At 43.2% G+C, this 18,646-nt stretch overlaps 1 protein-coding gene across 5 annotated transcripts in view; it reads right to left on the reverse strand.

Moving 5' to 3' along the window:
- Positions 1–150: 150 nt before the first annotated feature.
- PLEKHA4 (pleckstrin homology domain containing A4) overlaps positions 151–18,646 on the reverse strand; it is a 34,474-nt gene continuing 15,978 nt past the window's right edge. For 2 of the 5 annotated variants that reach the window (XM_049900642.1, XM_049900640.1), the window contains 6 exons: positions 11,220–11,360; positions 8,847–8,946; positions 8,699–8,775; positions 2,485–2,646; positions 772–1,015; positions 151–413 (listed from right to left, as the gene is read on the reverse strand). In XM_049900642.1, coding sequence (XP_049756599.1) covers positions 151–413; positions 772–1,015; positions 2,485–2,646; positions 8,699–8,775; positions 8,847–8,946; positions 11,220–11,360 — 987 coding nt within the window. The other 3 variants (XM_049900641.1, XM_049900643.1, XM_049900644.1) reach the window with 3 other exon arrangements.

Raw genomic sequence — 18,646 nt, forward strand, 5'->3', positions numbered from 1 at the left:
CGTCGGGAAAACAAGTTTTTGGCTGCGGAAACCACGCTCTCCTAGCTACCGGTGGGACTCAGGCCACACCCCCAGGAGCCTTGATTGGCTCTAGATCTCTGGGCGGTATCTCCAGGCCACACCCCGCGCTTCGATTGACAGACGTTTGGGTCAGAAGCTGGACTGCAGCAGAGTGACTCTCAGAGGCCACGCCCCCTCGGCCGAGGTCAGGGCGGGAGGGGCAATACCAGACTGCCACGTGGACTCCCAAGGGGCGGGGCCCACGCTACGCCCGCTACCCGGGCTTGAGGGCATCGCGGTGCGGGAATTAGCCACGGGAGGAGATCTTGGGGGAAAGGTAACCCGGGGTGTGGGGTCTGACGGAGGCGGAGGCGCAGGGGAAAGAGGATCTCCCCGGGCGTCCAAATTTCCACCTGGAGAGGATGAATGAGGCATGAGAATGGCAAACTTCTCGATCGAAGAGTCTAGATCCCCAGGCATTTCCTCTCAGACCCAGGAGTCCGGCCCCTCAGCCCCTCCTCCCTCAGCCCCTGGAGTCCAGGCTCGCAGCCCGCAGCCCTCCTCCCTCAGATCCCCATTCCCCCCAGAGCCTGGATCCCCGGACCCCACTCCCGTTTTGTCTGGGACCTAGAAGTCCCAAGTCCTGCCCCGCCCTTCCCTCACCAAAACAAATGATTCCTGGCGGCCTCCAAGCCCCTGCTCACCAGGACCTAGGCTTCCAGGCCTCCAACTTCCCTAAAACCCAGAAGTGCAAGGCCCCCAAACCCTCACCTGTCATCATTCTGTGCCACTGCGACGCCTCAGTGGCCAGGGCCTGGGAGAGGCTGAGGACCCTCTCCCGGTGACCGTCGGATGTCGGCAAGTAAGGCCTGGTGTTCCTCGGGCTAGACCGAAGGAAAGTTGGGGGGACGGCGGGGGTGGGGAGAGTATGTGCAATTAGCCAGTATAGTGAGGACCGCAGTGCGGCGCGAGTCCTTCTGGGAGTCGTAGTCCCAAACACGTGTCTCTGAAAAAACTAAACATGGCGCTTCCCACATGAGCCCACATGCATTATAGGATTTGTAGTCCCATCTACCAGATTTCCTAGAAGGAGGGGCAGGGTTTGACAGCCACCAAGATGTAATGGAAACTGCAGTTCTCACTGCGGGTCTAGGGCTTTCTGATTTTGGTTCACGCATCCCAGGAACTCATTCGTCTCTAAAATTCTGCAATGTGTAGTTCTGTAGTTGGGTGCTTTTAGTAATAATGTTGCTTCCCTCCCCTTTGGCAAATTAATTTCCCTGCTCCCTTGCCCTGCCCTCCAGTTCCTCACCTACTCCAGGACCCGGAGCTTCTGAGCCATTTCGGGGCTCCCGAGTGTCCCAAGGAGTCTACGGCAGGCTGGGAAGGAATCGGGGCATTAGGATTCTTCACTTGGAAGCCCCATGTCCTCATTTGGAGGGTAAAGAGAAGGGGCTCAGAGAGGAGATAAAATAGCCGAAAGGCACTGACAATGTTAACCTTTACCTGACGCCTGCGCTTCCGGAAGAGTGAAGGTTAAAAAAATCCCTCCACTTTTTTGTGTTCCAGGCAATGATTTGCTGCAAAGAGTGCCCTGCCTCCTGTGACTTAGATAAGACTCTGAATTACCTACTCTGAGCCCAGACACGTACCCTCCAAATTTCCGTCCTTTGTTTCATAAATGATGAGTCAAACTGTTTGTCACCCTGAAACTAGCTAGACACAGAGCTAAACATTTCCTGTTCAGTTGACTGTCCGAGACTCTCCCAGATTGCACAATCTCAACTGTAAAGCCCTCCACCTATAATTTGTCTGTTGTTGTGAGCTGCCATTTAGCCAGCTCGGACTCACAGAATCAGACTGTTGTGATTCATAGGGTTTTCTTTGGCTTATTTTTCAGAAATAAATTGCCAGGCCTTTCTCCCTAGTCTGTGTTAGTCTGGAAGCTCTGCTGAAACTTATTCAGCATCATAGCAACATGTAAACCTCCACTGCACATAAGGTGCATTGACTGGGAATCGAACCTTCCTCTCCCACATGAAAGGTGTGAACTCTACTCTTCATAAAAGTCTGAGATAGAACCACCAGAGTGGGAAAACCACTCTGATACTGGGTTCTGGGGTGCTCTCCCAATGGCCACAGACTGAGAACAATCAATTTCCTTATATTTTTTACTATTTTGCCTTTGACAACACATAGCAGCTGAGAAGAACTGGTCTTGGAATCCAGACCCATGGCCCAAACCTGAAGAGAAAGCGCTGGTGAGGTGGCAGTGTTGTCTCTGCCGCTGCTCCACCCACCACCAGGTGGGCTGGGAAGCAAACTAGCACAGGTGAAAGTTGGGGTGAATCTGGAAACTAAATTATGGGTAAGGAGGTGGTAGAAAGCATCCCAGTTTTACAAAGAGGGAAACTGAGGATCAGGCTAGAAGCAGAGGACCCAGAACCATGCCATCTCCCCACTCTCCCCATCTGTTCTCCTCACCCGTTGCTCTAGGTCAGGCTGGCGTCTGGCTGGGGACAGTGTCCTCCCCAGAGTAAGAAGCCTGGGAGTGGTGGAGTGAGGGAGGGACCGTCCACCCTCCTGGTGTCTGCGCATGCGCTCCAACTGCTCCTGGGCACTCATCCGGGGCCGGGGCAGGGGGGCCTGGGAAGACGAGAAACACAGACTCCAGCCTTGGGCTACCAATTTCTTTTTCCGAACCCCTGGACCTCCAGTCTTGTTCCCTACAGGACCCCAGAGGGATCTTCCTACAGGCAAAACGGTAACTGTCCCTGCTGTGCGTAAACGGAAGCCCAGCCAAACACTCGCACTTCCCTGGCCATATCAAGCCTCCTCGCCTTCTAGCATCAGGACTCTGGGTTGCTTGTGCCAGAAAAACAAAACAAACAAACAAAAAAAACTCTAAACTAGCAGCAACAACAGAAAAGAAGGGATGCGATTTGTTGGCTAACAAAATTATCAAGAGGATAGGTTGGGGGGGGAGCTTAGACATGACATCATACGCTCTCTCTAGCTTAGACATGACATCATACGCTCTCTCTAGCTGTCACTGCCTCTCTTTGCCTCAAAACCAAAGAAAACTAACTACTGTCTCGTAATAGAAAACCCCCAGAGGACAGCTGAGATCTGCAGCTCATCCCGGAACCTTGGGACCAATCACTGCAGGAAAGAGGATGCTTCACTCCAATTGGGGCAATTCTGAGTCACATGACCACAGGCGACACTGACAGCTAGCGGAACCACGTGGCTGGAATAAAGAAGGAGCTATTCCCAAAAAATAAACGGTCGCTATGAGTCGGAATCGACTTGACGGCACTGGGTTTTACTCCCAAAATAATTGTAATTCATAGCTTCCCTGCCAATCCTTTGCCCATCAAGCACGCTGAGAATAAAAAAGTTCCCGTGGTCCTAGGGGAAGATGGAATGTTCTGTATCCATGATAACAAAGAGCCACCAGAAATTATTTTAAATAGGGTTATTGGAGCAATTACAACTGGTTCCCTAACCAGGCTTCTGAGAGCCAACCAACCAGTGACCCCAGTGACCTGAGCGCTTCTGAAAATGAACCAACCAGCAGCAGACACACAGCTTCCAGAGCTTGTTATTGTTGCCTGACATCAGTGGGTTTCAGCTCACAGCGACTCCATTCGACTGAGCAGAACTGCCCCACAGGGTTTCTCAGCTGTAATCTTTATGGGAGTGGATTGCCAGGTCTTTCTCCCACAGAGCCGCTGGGTGGGTTGGAATCCCTAACCTTTCAGTTAGCAGCTGAATGCTTAACCATTGTGTCACCAGGGATCCTTTCCCACAGCTTAAGGACAACCAATTCCTAAGCATACCTGCCTCTGAAAGTCCAGCATTTTCTGAACTCCACACTATATGAGACCAACTCTCTGCTTTGCTCAGGGGAACTGTATCTACCTTGCTTAAGCAAGTAAGAAAATCAGCTTTTTGTTTTCCATACAGAGTGGTGGCCTGTTTATTCATCACCTCTGTGTCTTTGCATAGTCTGTTCCCCGTGCTTGGAACACTGTTTTCTACATGGCCAAACCTTTTTTTTCCAGTTCATCCAGACTCAACTGAACTATCTTTTCAAAGGCTTCTTCGGTGCTCTGAGTCCATTACATGACTTATCCTTATCTGAGACATATGATGTGTTGGTTAATTTTACGTGTCAACGTGGCTAGGATATGGTTCCCAGTCATTTGACCAAACACTCGTCATGATTAATGTGATTAATCAGTTGGCCTTGTGCAGAGCAGATGACCTGCCATAATGCAATCTAAAGTATGTAATCAGTCACTAAGCTGAGGTCATACCAGTATAGGGACCTGAGTCTCCCACATGAAAGGCAAGAAGTCTACCAGGGAACCACCACTGCCTCCAATCAGCAGCTGTATAGTACAGCCTATAACCATGGTATTTTACCAGCCATAATGAGAAAAATAACCACTACCATCCTTTCTGGACACCCTGGTGACATAGTGGTTAAGAACTACAGCGGCTAGCCAGAAGGTCAGCAGTTTGAATCCACTAAGAGCTCCTTGGAAACTCTATGGGGCAGTTCTACTCTGTCCTGTAGGGTTACTATGAGTTGGAAACAACTTGACAGCAACAGGTTTGGTTTTTTGTTTTTCACCACCCTTTTTTTAACTGTATTCTCCCTGTAGATATTGGGAAGCCCAAAACTTAAGATTTCTTACAGATACCGTATTTACAACTGCATATTCAAAATTATGTCAATAAATCATTATCAACAAACACAGGTATACACTTAGGGCTCCAGTGATGTTTGCAAATGAACCTGCAGAAAAAACTAAACCTCCTCCCAACATCCTCCAGCAACCAGATTTCCTACCGCTGATGAGGAGAAGGAGCCATAGTGGTGTAACAATCAAGCGCTGAGCTGCTACCCAAAAGGTTGGTGGTTCGAACTCACCCAGTGGCTCCTCAGGGGAAAGACCTGTAAATCTGCTAGTAAAGACTTCAGGCTTGGAAACCCTGTGGGGCAGTTCTACTCTGTCATATAGGGTTGCTATGAGTTGGAATTGACTCAACTGCAAACAACAACACCAGCAATGAGGAAAGGATGATATTGAACCTTGTTATTTATGCCCAAAGAGGATCAGATACAAGTGGAAGCTTCTATGGAAGAAACGTTGAACACTCACAATAATTCACCTGTTGCACATTCCTGCGGTCATAAAGGAATTGCTGACATGGTGTGAAATTGAGAAATGCGGGAGAATTACAATTATGATGTTGACGACATTGGGGACATAGGCCAAGAACTCCCTACGGGCAGAATGGTGAAATACATAATCTGTTAATTGCTGACCTTCAGCAGAGTGTATTTATCGGTGACCAAGAATTCCAGCCATTTAATCAATTAAAGAGACTGCCTAGCCAAGACCCTTTGTTAAGGGGTAGGTGACATTACAAGAAACTCTATGAAGGCCACCTGTCTCATCCCAAGGAATCACTCCTGGCCCTTTCTCATGTCCAACTCCAACTCAGCCGTCACTGACAGCTTGACACGCTCCCATCCTGCCCGCCAGAGGGCACCTGTTCCTACTCAAGTTGGTTCATACACCTCAGCTCAAGGAGCCCTCCCTGGTGGTGTTCTGGTTAAGAGTTTGGCTGCTAACCAAAAAGTTGGCAGTTTGCATCCACCAGATGCTCCTTGGAAACCCTATGGGACAGTTCTCCTCTATCCTATAGGGTCACTATGAGTTGAAATCAGCTCAATGGCAATGGATTTTTTTGTTTTTGTTTCTTTCAAGAAGCCCTGGTAGTACGATGATTAAGCACTGGGCTGCTAACAAAAAGATCAGCAGTTCAAAACCACCAGCTGCACAATGGGAGAAAAGAGCTGGTGATCTGTTCTCATAAAGATTGTTGTCCTGTGCTTTCAAGTTCGATTCCTGCTCATAGTGACAGGCACCATAAAGTCAGTTCCAACTCACAGCAACTCTGTGTACAACAGAATGAAACACTGCCCAGTCCTGTGCCATCCTCACAACATTGTTATGCTGGAGTCCATTGTTGCAGCCACTGTGTCAATCCATCTTGTTGAGAGTCTTCCTCTTCTTCGAAGATCCCCTACTTTACCAAGCATGATGTCCTTCTCCAGGGAGTAATCTTTCCTGATAGCATGTCCTAAGTATGTGAGATGTAGTCTCACCATCCTTGCTTCTAAAGAGCATTCTGGTTGTACTTCCTCCAAGACAGACTTGTTTGTTCTTTTGGTGGTCCATGGTACAGTCAATATTCTTCACCAACACCACAATTCAAAGGCATCAATTCTTCAGTCTTTCCTATCCATCATCCAGTTTTCACAAGCAATATGAGGCGAATGAAAACACCATGGCTTGGGTCAGGTACACCTTAGTCTTCAAGGTAACATCTTCGCTTTTCAACACTTCAAAGAGGCCTTTGCAGCAGATTTACCCAATGCAATGCATCGTTTGATTTTTTTTTTATTGTGCTTTAAGTGAAAGTTTACAAATCAAATCAGTCTCTCATACAAAAATTTATATACACCTTGCTATATACTCCTAGTTGCTCTCCCCCAATGAGACAGTACACTCCTTTCCACCCTCTATTTTCATATCTGTTCTGCCAGCTTCTGACTCCCCGCCCTCTCATCTCCCAACCAGACAGAAGCTGTCCACATAGTCTCATGTGTCTACTTGATCCAAGAAACTCACTCCTCACTAGTATCATTTTCTTTCCCATAGTCCAGTCTAATCCCTGTCTGAAGAGTTGGCTTTGGGAATGGTTCCTGTCTTGGGCTAATAGAAGGTCTGGGGATCATGACCTCCAAGATCCTTCTAGTCTCAGACCATAAAGTCTGGCCTTTTTTTTTAAAGGAATTTGAGGTCTGCATCCCACTACTCTCCTGTTGATTTCTTGACTGCTGTTTCCAAGGGTGTTAATTGTGGATCCACGTGAAATGAAATCCTTGACAACTTCAATCTATTCTACGTTTATCATGATGTTGCTTACTGGTACATTGTGAGGATTTTTGTTTTTTTTATGTTGAGGTGTAATCCATACTGAAGGCTGTGGTCTTTGATCTTTATCGGTAAGTTCTTCAAGTCCTCTTCACTTTCAGCAAGCATGGTTGTGTCATCTGCATATTGCAGGTTATTAATGAGTCTTCCTCCAATCTTGATACACCGTTCTTCATACAGTCCGGCTTTTTGGATTATATATTCAATATACAGATTGAATAGGTATGGTGAAAGGATACAACCCTGATGCACACCTTTCCTGACTAAACCACTAAGTATCCCCTTGTTCTGTTTGAATGACTGCCCCTTGATCCATCTACAGGTTCCTTATGAGCACAATTAAGTCTTCTGGAATTCCCATTCTTCACAATGTTACCCATAATTTATTATAATCCACAGAGTCAAATGCCTTTGCATAGTCAATAAAACACAGGTAAACATCTTTCTGGTATTCTCTGCTTTCAGCCAGGATCCATTTCACATCAGCAGTGATATCCCTGGTTCCACGTCTTCTTCTGAATCCGGCTTGAATTTCTGGCAGCCACTTTTGAATGGTCTTCAGCAAAGTTTACTTAGGTGTGATATTAATGATATTGCTCAATAATTTCCACATTTGGTTGGATCACCTTTCTTGGGAATAGGCATAAACATGGATTTCTTCCAGTTGGCTGGCCAGGTAGCTGCCTTCCAAATTTCTTGACATAGACGAGTAAGCACTTCCAGCGCTATACCCGTTTGTTGAAGCATCTTAATTGCTATTCCATCACTTCCTTATAGGACAGAGTTCAACGCCCTATAGGGTTCCCGAGGCTATAATCTTTGCAGAAGCAGATCACCAAGTGTTTTTTCCCTCAGTTCAGAACCCCAAATCCTCAGGCCACCAGATGTCCTGTTTGGCTTTGTCTGTACTTAAACGTGTGATGTGACAACTTACAAAACCTTTTTCCAAAGAAATAAAAAAATGTCTGATATTTATAATATATTTTTATCTCACTCTGACTAGTTCATTTACTAGTTCATTGTGATATCAATGGAGCCCTGGTGGCATAGTGGTTAAGAGCTTGGCTGCTAGCCAAAAGATCATCAGTTCCAATCCACCAGCCACTCCTTGGAAACCATAAGGGGCAGTTCTACTCTGTCCTTTAGGGTCTCTGTGAGTTGGAATCACCTCGACAGCAACAGTTTGGTTTTTTATTTTGGTTGCTATACAAATAAACTATTTAAATTGTGATGCTATTTATAGTCTTTATCCCATTGAGTATGCATATTCATACATTTCATTGAAGAAATGTAATCAAATTTCTTTGATAAAAGGAGCTGCATGCTGTTGGAGGTTTTATGTAACACACAGTATATGCACTGTATTACCTTTCTAGAGGAGTCCCTGGTTAGTGCAAATGGTTAACGCTATCAACTGCTAACATAAAGATTGGTGGTTCAAGTCCACCCAGAGGTGCCTTGTCAGAAAGGCCTGGTGGTCTACTTCTGAAAAACCAGCCCCTGAAAACCGTATGGGGCACAGTCCTACTCTGACACACATGGGGTGGCCAGGAGTCAGAGTTGACTCCACGGCAACTAGAACTGGTGATGTGGCCTTGAAACTGCCCCTGATTCTCCATGAGTGTTCCAAGGTGGTCAGATCAAAGGGTTACAAGAAGGCCCTGTACCGAGGCCCTTACCTTGGTTCCCAGCTGTGGGGAAGAGGGGCGGTGACCCTCAGGACTAGAAGCCCGGGAGACCCTTGGAGACCCGACACCTGGAGGGTAGAGCAGAACTTGGTGAGGAAGGGAAAGGCCGAGAGACCCCCACATGAGACAGGATGCTTACCCGAGGAGGGACTGGCGAGCTCTCTGTCACCCCCAGGGGGCCGCCCCCAGTCAGACTCAGGGAACCGGGGAGAGCTCAGCTCCAAGGACTCAGGCAGACTCTGGAGGGGTTGGAAAAGGGAATAATGATTATGATTATCATTGCTATTTTTCAGGCTCTGAGCTTGAGCAGGGTTAAGACTGTAAACCAGAAGCCAGATGTCATGCTTTCAAATCCCAGTGCTGCCATTTATTGGCTGTGTGACCTTGGGCAAGTTATTTTAGCTCTCTGGGCTATACTTCACCTTTTGATAAGAGGATGGAGATCATGCATGTAAGGTCATAGACAAGGCAACTATTATCATTATTTTCCCCATTTTACATATGGGCCAACTGAGGCTCAGAGGATGAAGTCAATGGCTGATGGCACACAGGTCCTAGACACTAGGACCCAGGTTCATAACCTCTACTCCATATCATCTGCCCAGGACCACACAGTATAGAAAGAACTCTAGTAAAGAACAAAATCAGGAGGGCCAAAGAAGTGGGTGGATACAGGGTCTGAAAGTCAGGGCTCAGCAAAGACAATAGGGGCTTCTGTTTCCTGAGAGCCTACTTTAATTTTCTAATAGTTTGGCACTAGTATATAGAAAACCCATTTATTTTTGCCTATGAACACTGTATTCATTTTCGAGTAGTGCAGCCACTTTCTACTCACTATTTTTTTTCTTTTTTAAATTGTGGTAAATATATATGTAGGAGTCTCTGGGTGCAAACAACTGACGTACTCTACTACCAGCCGAAAGATTGTCAGTTCAAAACCACCCAGAGGTGCCTCAGAAAATATGGCTGGTATCTACTTCTGAAAGTCACAGTCATGAAAACCCTCTGGAGCAGTTCTACTCTGCTCACATGGGGTCACCGTAGGTCGGAATTGGCTGGATGACAACTAACAACAACAAATATATATGTAACGAAGCATTTCCCATTTCAATATTCTTCACATGTACAATTCAATGACGATAATTATGCTTATCATGCTCTTCAACCATCACTATTATCCATTTCCAAATTTTTTCATCACCCTTAACCGAGGCTCAGTGTTCCCTAACAGTGAACACCCTTTTTCCCCTCCCTCTCACCTACGCCTGGTAACCACTAATAAACTTTGTTCTCTATATGCTTCTAACTAATTCTTAAGAGAGATTTGGATTTAAAACATTCTTGAGCTCTTGCCTCCATGAACAACTGCCTCCTTTGCCATGAGACCAAGAGGACTGGATGGTGCCTGGCTACCATTACTGAATATTTTAATCAAAAATTCCATAGACAAATCTTGATCAAAAGGGGGAAAATGCAGAACAGAATTTTAAATTCTCATGTACTCCAGACTTCCCGCAGCCATGAAGGTTGGACGAACCCCTGAAACCATTGCCCTGAGATAATCTTTAGACCTTAAACCAGAAATATCCCCTGAAGTCTTCTTAAAACCAAACAATAGTTTAGCTTAACTAGTAAAGAATGTCTGCCTTGAGCACCGTGCTCTTTAAAGAACTATCTATATGGGATCACAGTGACAACAGCAACTTGAAAGATTAGATAGAACCTCAGGGGGCAGTAAATTTATGTTAACAGGGAGGAACAACTCAGAAAAGGAGTTACACAGCTCAAGGAATGTAATCAATGTCACTAAATGGTACATGTAGAAATGGTTGAATTGGTGTATGTTTTGCTGTATATAGTCTCAACAACAACAAAATAAAACTGTATTAAATTTTTTTTTAATTCTTGAACTCAGACATTCAAATTCTTATTCACTATGTCAATGCTATTTATGAAATAATCTCCTGTATGTTTATCCTCACAATATCACAGCTATTGTGAATTCAGGGTATTTTACTACAACATTAATATAATCTATAGTTCAATGTCCAGGTCCTAAAAACATGTTTTGTTATTTTTTTTTTTAATCTTTTATCTAGATCAGGGGCTTCACCATCTCTGTATCTTACAGAACCCTGCAAGGTGGTGGCTGGTAAGCGTTTAACAAGTGGATCTTGAGGGGAAGAGAGCACAGATGTGTAGAGTTTGCCAATTTCCATGGTGTAAATGCTCCTACTGTGGTCAGTGACAAGCTACCAACATGACGTCACTGAATGTGGAGCTGGGAAGAGAGGCACACAACTGGATCTTGAGAACTGGTATGAGCTGACTATGGCACACAGTGAACTATGATCTCAATAGTACAAATGAGGAAATGAAGTGGCCAGGGAACTTTCCTGCAGTTAGTTAGCTGATATAAACGAAGAGGGAAAGAGGTGGGTAGGTGATGAGTAGGGCCAGGGGCAGATGGGACAGGGAGCTCAGGGTGTGAAGAGAGATGTCTGAGACTCACCTCTCTCTCTGAAGATTCCTCGCCTTGGAGCATAGAGGATGGGGAGCCAGGCTCAGTGTGGGGGGGTGGTTTCTGGGGCCCCCCCAGACCTGCCAGTGTGTCTTCCACCATCCACAGCTGCTGTTGAGCAGATGTTCTGTCCTGAAGGGGAAGGGGACCGGGACAGATGACGGGAAGTTTTTACTCAAAGGTGGGAAAATGCAAATAGGATTGTAGCAGATGGATCACAGAAAGGGTCTGAAATCAGCTGAGCTACATTTCCATTCCATTCTTCCACCTGCCATGGAGTCAATTCCGACTCATGGTGACCCCATGTGTTTCTGAGTAGAATTGCTTCATAGGGTTTTCTTGGCTGAGACCTTTAAGAAGTAGATTGCCATGCCTTTCTTCCAAGGTGTCTCCAGTTGGGTTTGAACTGCCAACCATTTGGTTAGTAGCCTAGCCAGCCCTGGTTGCGCCACCCAGGGGCTCCCTGACTATATTTAGGGATCAGGATTTGCTTTTTATTTTCCATACAGAAAACCCACAGATCCAGCACCGTTTATTAAAAAGACTGTCTTTTCTGTACTGCCCTGCGGTGTCATCTCTATCATAAATATTGTTATTGGTTGCCATCGAGTCAGCTCCAACTCATGGTGACCCCATCCATGTACAACAGAATGAAATGTTGCCCAGTCCTGTGCCATCTTATCAGACAAGACTCTCTTGTCATCCATAGGGTTTTCAATAGCTAATTTTCAGAGCTAGATCACCAGGCCTTTCTTCGTAGTCACCAAGAGTCAGAATCGACTCAACAGCAATTGGTTTGGTTTGGGCAATACTTAACACCAACAGGTAGGGGCTTAGAACTGAAGCAGGATCTCATGATCATTAGCCATTAAAAACAAAAAAAGAGAGATGCAAATCAAAACTTCAATGAGATATCATCTCACACCAGTAATAATGGCATGATTAAAAAAAAACAGAAACCGGAGGCGGGGCCAAGATGGCGGACTAGGTGGACGCTACCGCGGATCCCTCTTGCAACAAAAACTCGGAAAAACAAGTGAATCGATCACATACATAACAATCTACGAACTCCGAACAAAAAACACAGATTTAGAGATGGAGAACGAACAAATACGGGGAGACAGCGATTGTTTTCAGAGCCAGGAGCCAGCGTACCAGTCAGCGGATTTTCTGGAAAAACTAGTTTCCCAGTGATGGCTCGGAGACAGCAGTCCATATCAAACCGCATAAAGAAGCAGACCATGACAGCTTCTCCAACCCCCCAAACAAAAGAATCAAAATCTTTCCCAAATGAAGATACAATCCTGGAATTATCAGATACAGAACATAAAAAACTAATTTACAGAATGCTTCAAGACATCACAAATGAAATTAGGCTAACTGCAGAAAAAGCCAAGGAACACACTGATAAAACTGTTGAAGAACTCAAAAAGATTATTCAAGAACATAGTGGAAAAATTAATAAGTTGCAAGAATCCATAGAAAGACAGCATGTAGAAATCCAAAAGATTAACAATAAAATTACAGAATTAGACAATGCAATAGGAAGTCAGAGGAGCAGACTCGAGCAATTAGAATGTAGACTGGGACATCTGGAGGACCAGAGAATCAACACCAACATAGCTGAAAAAAAATCAGATAAAAGAATTTAAAAAAATGAAGAAACCCTAAGAATCATGTGGGACTCTATCAAGAAGAATAACTTGCGAGTGATTGGAGTCCCAGAACAGGGAGGGGGGACAGAAAACACAGAGAAAATAGTTGAAGAACTCCTGACACAAAACTTCCCTGACATCATGAAAGACGAAAGGATAGCTATCCAAGATGCTCATCGAACCCCATTTAAGATTGATCCAAAAAGAAAAACACCAAGACATATTATCATCAAACTTGCCAAAACCAAAGATAAACAGAAAATTTTAAAAGCAGCCAGGGAGAAAAGAAAGGTCTCCTTCAAGGGAGAATCAATAAGAATAAGGTCAGACTACTCAGCAGAAACCATGCAGGCAAGAAGGGAATGGGACGACGTATACAGAGCACTGAAGGAGAAAAACTGCCAACCAAGGATCATATATCCAGCAAAACTCTCTCTGAAATATGAAGGAGAAATTAAGATATTTACAAATAAACACAAGTTTAGAGAATATGCAAAAACCAAACCAAGGCTACAAGAAATGCTAAAGGAGATTGTTTGGTCAGATGACCAATAATATCAGGTACCAGCACAATACAAGGTCACAAAACAGAACATCCTGATATCAACTCAAATAGGGAAAGCATAAAAACAAACAAATTAAGATTAATTCTAAAAAATAAATAAAATAATACACATAACAGGGAATCATGGAAGTCAATAGGTAAAAGATCACAATAATCAAAAAGAGGGACTAAATATAGGAGGCATTGAACTGCCAGATGGAGAGTGATACAAGGCGATATAGAACGATACAAGTTAGGTTTTTACTTAGAAAAATAGGGGTAAATAATAAGGTAACCACAAAAAGGAATATCAACTCCATAACTCAAGAAAAAAGCCAAGAAAAACGTGACGACTCAACTAACATAAAGTTAAACATTATGAAAACGAGGATCTCACAATCTACTAAGAAAAACGTCTCAGCACAAAAAGGTATGTGGAAAAATGAAATGGCCAACACCACACATGAAAAGGCATCAAAATGACAGCACTAAAAACTTATTTATCTATAATTACGCTGAATGTAAATGGACTAAATGCACCAATAAAGAGACAGAGAGTCACAGACTGGATAAAGAAACACGATCCATCTATATGCTGCCTACAAGAGACACACCTTAGACTTAGAGACACAGACAAACTAAAACTCAAAGGATGGAAAAAAATATATCAAGCAAACAATAAGCAAAAAAGAAGAGGAGTAGCAATATTAATTTCTGACAAAATAGACTTTAGACTTAAATCCACCACAAAGGATAAAGAAGGACACTATATAATGATAGAAGGAACAATTGATCAGGAAGACATAACCATATTAAATATTTATGCACCCAATGACAGGGCTGCAAGATACATAAATCAAATTTTAACAGAATTGAAAAGTGAGATAGACACCTCCACATTTATAGTAGGGGACTTCAACACACCACTTTCGGAGAAGGACAGGACATCCAGTAAGAAGCTCAATAGAGACACGGAAGACCTATTTACAACAATCAACCAACTTGACCTCATTGACTTATACAGAACTCTCCACCCAACTGCTGCAAAATATACTTTTTTTTCTAGTGCACATGGAACATTCTCTAGAATAGACCACATATTAGGTCATAAAACAAATCTTTGCAGAGTCCAAAACATCGAAATATTACAAAGCATCTTCTCAGACCACAAGGCAATGAAACTAGAAATCAATAACAGAAAAACTAGGGAAAAGAAATCAAATACTTGGAAAATGAACAATAGCCTCCTGAAAAAAGACTGGGTTATAGAAGACATCAAGGAGGGAATAAGGAAATTCATAGAATGCAACGAGAATGAAAATACTTCCTATCAAAACCTCTGGGACACAGCAAAAGCAGTGCTCAGAGGCCAATTTATATCGATAAATGCACACATACAAAAAGGAAGAAAGAGCCAAAATCAGAGAACTGTCCCGACAACTTGAACAAATAGAAAGTGAGCAACAAAAGAACCCATCAGGCACCAGAAGAAAACAAATAATAGAAATTAGAGCTGAACTAAATGAATTAGAGAACAGAAAAACAATTGAAAGAATTAACAAAGCCAAAAGCTGGTTCTTTGAAAAAATTAACAAAATTGATAAACCATTGGCTAGACTGACTAAAGAAATACAGGAAAGGAAACAAATAACCCAAATAAGAAACGAGAAGGACCACATCACAACAGAACCAAACGAAATTAAAAGAATCATTTCAGATTACTACAAAAAATTGTACTCTAACAAATTTGAAAACCTAGAAGAAATGGATAAATTCTTGGAAAAACACTACCTACCTAAACTAACACATTCAGAAGTGGAACAACTAAATAGACCCATAACAAAAAAAGAGATTGAAACGGTAATCAAAAAACTTCCAACAAAAAAAAGCCCTGGCCCGGACGGCTTCACTGCAGAGTTCTACCAAACCTTCAGAGAAGACTTAACACCACTACTACTGAAGGTATTTCAAAGCATAGAAAAAGACGGAATACTACCCAACTCATTCTATGAAGCTACCATCTCCCTGATACCAAAACCAGGTAAAGACATTACAAAAAAAGAAAATTATAGACCTATATCCCTCATGAACGTAGATGCAAAAATCCTCAACAAAATTCTAGCCAATAGAATCCAACAACACATCAAAAAAATAATTCACCCTGATCAAGTGGGATTTATACCAGGTATGCAAGGCTGGTTTAATATCAGAAAAACCATTAATGTAATCCATCACATAAATAAAACAAAAGACAAAAACCACATGATCTTATCAATAGATGCAGAAAAGGCATTTGACAAAGTTCAACACCCATTTATGATAAAAACTCTTACCAAAATAGGAATTGAAGGAAAATTCCTCAACAGAATAAAGGGCATCTATGCAAAGCCAACAGCCAATATCACTCTAAATGGAGAGAACCTGAAAGCATTTCCCTTGAGAACGGGAACCAGACAAGGATGCCCTTTATCACCGCTCTTATTCAACATCGTACTTGAAGTCCTAGCCAGGGCAATTAGGCTAGACAAAGAAATAAAGGGTATCCGGATTGGCAAGGAGGAAGTAAAGCTATCACTATTTGCAGATGTAGTGATCGTATACACAGAAAACCCTAAGGAATCCTCCAGAAAACTACTGAAACTAATAGAAGAGTTTGGCAGAGTCTCAGGTTATAAAATAAACATACAAAAATCACTTGGATTCCTCTACATCAACAAAAAGAACACCGAAGAGGAAATCACCAAATCAATACCATTCACAGTAGCCCCTAAGAAGATAAAATACTTAAGAATAAATCTTACCAAGGATGTAAAAGACCTATACAAAGAAAACTACAAAGCTCTACTACAAGAAATTCAAAAGGACATACTTAAGTGGAAAAACATACCCTGCTCATGGATAGGAAGACTTAACATAGTAAAAATGTCTATTCTACCAAAAGCCATCTATACATATAACGCACTTCTGATCCAAATTCCAATGTCATATTTTAAGGGGATAGAGAAACAAATCACCAATTTCATATGGAAGGGAAAGAACCCCCGGATAAGCAAAGCATTACTGAAAAAGAAGAAGAAAGTGGGAGGCCTCACTCTACCTGATTTCAGAACCTATTATACAGCTACAGTAGTCAAAACAGCCTGGTACTGGTACAACAGGCACATAGACCAATGGAACAGAACTGAGAATCCAGATATAAATCCATCCATGTATGAGCAGCTGATATTTGACAAAGGACCAGTGTCAGTTAATTGGGGAAAAAGATAGTCTTTTTAACAAATGGTGCTGGCATAACTGGATATCCATTTGCAAAAAAATGAAACAGGACCCATACCTCACCCATGCACAAAAACTAACTCCAAGTGGATCAAAGACCTAAACATAAAGACTAAAACGATAAAAATCATGGAAGAAAAAATAGGGACAACCCTAGGAGCCCTAATACAGGGCATAAACAGAATACAAAACATTACCAAAAATGATGAAGAGAAACCAGATAACTGGCAGCCCCTAAAAATCAAACATCTATGCTCATCTAAAGACTTCACCAAAAGAGTAAAAAGACCACCTACAGACTGGGAAAGAATTTTCAGCTATGACATCTCAGACCAGCGCCTGATCTCTAAAATCTGTATGATTCTGTCAAAACTCAACCACAAAAAGACAAACAACCCAATCAAGAAGTGGGCAAAGGATATGAACACACATTTCACTAAAAAAGATATTCAGGCAGCCAACAGATACATGAGAAAATGCTCCCAATCATTAGCCATTAGAGAAATGCAAATTAAAACTACGATGAGATTCCATCTCACACCAACCAGACTGGCATTAATCCAAAAAACACAAAATAATAAATGTTGGAGAGGCTGCGGAGAGATTGGAACTCTCATACACTGCTGGTGGGAATGTAAAATGGTACAACCACTTTGGAAATCCATCTGGCGTTATCTTAAACAGTTAGAAATAGAACTACCATACAACCCAGAAATCCCACTCCTCGGAATATACTCTAGAGATACAAGAGCCTTCACACAAACAGATATATGCACACCCATGTTTATTGCAGCTCTGTTTACAATAGCAAAAAGCTGGAAGCAACCAAGGTGTCCGTCAATGGATGAATGGGTAAATAAATTGTGGTATATTCACACAATGGAATACTACGCATCGATAAAGAACAGTGACGAATCTCTGAAACATTTCATAACATGGAGGAATCTGGAAGGCATTATGCTGAGCGAAATGAGTCAGTTGCAAAAGGACAAATATTGTATAAGACCACTATTATAAGATCTTGAGAAATAGAAAAAACGGAGAAGAACACATACTTATGTGGTGACAAAGCGGGGAGGGAGGGAGGGAGGGAGAGGGCTTTTTATTGATCAATCTGTAGATAAGAACTGCTTTGGGTGAAGGGAAAGACAACACTCAATACAAGGAAGGTCAGCCTAATTGGACTGGATTAAAAGCAAAGAGGTTTCCGGGATAAAATGAAAGCTGCAAAGGTCAGCGGAGCAGGGGCTGGGGTCTGGGGAACTTGGTTTGAGGGGACTTCTAAGTCAATGGGCAAAATAATTCTATTATGAAAACACTCTGCATCCCACTTTGAATTGTGGCGCCTGGGGTCCTAAATGCCAACAAGCGGCCATCTAAGATACATCAATTGGTCTCAACCCACCTGGAGCAAAGGCAAAGGAAGAACACCAAGGTCACACGACAACTAAGAACCCAAGAGACAGAAAGGGCCACATGAACCAGAGACCTACATTATCCTGAGACCAGAAGAACTAGTTGGTACCTGGCCACAATCGATGTCTGCCCTGTCAGGGAGCACAACAGACAACTCCTGAGGGAGCAGGAGACCAATGGGATACAGACCCCAAATTCTCATTAAAAGACCACACCTAATGGTATGATTGTGACTAGAGGAATCCCAGAGACAATGCTCCCCAGAACTTCTGATGGCACAGGACAGGAACCATCCCCGAAGACAAATCATCAGGCGTGAAAAGGACTGGTCAGTGTGGGGGAGAGAGATGCTGATGAAGAGTGAGCTATTTAAATCAGGTGGACTCGGGAGAGTGTGTTGGCAACTCTTGACTGGAGGGGGGATGGGAAGATAGAGAGAGAGGGAAGAGGGCAAAATTGGCACGAAACGAGAGACTGAAAAGGCTGACTCAATAGGGGGAGAGCAAGTGGGAGAAGGGAGTAAGATG

The sequence above is a fragment of the Elephas maximus genome, chromosome 11 (assembly GCF_024166365.1).
Source record: "Elephas maximus indicus isolate mEleMax1 chromosome 11, mEleMax1 primary haplotype, whole genome shotgun sequence".
Taxonomy (NCBI): domain Eukaryota; kingdom Metazoa; phylum Chordata; class Mammalia; order Proboscidea; family Elephantidae; genus Elephas; species Elephas maximus.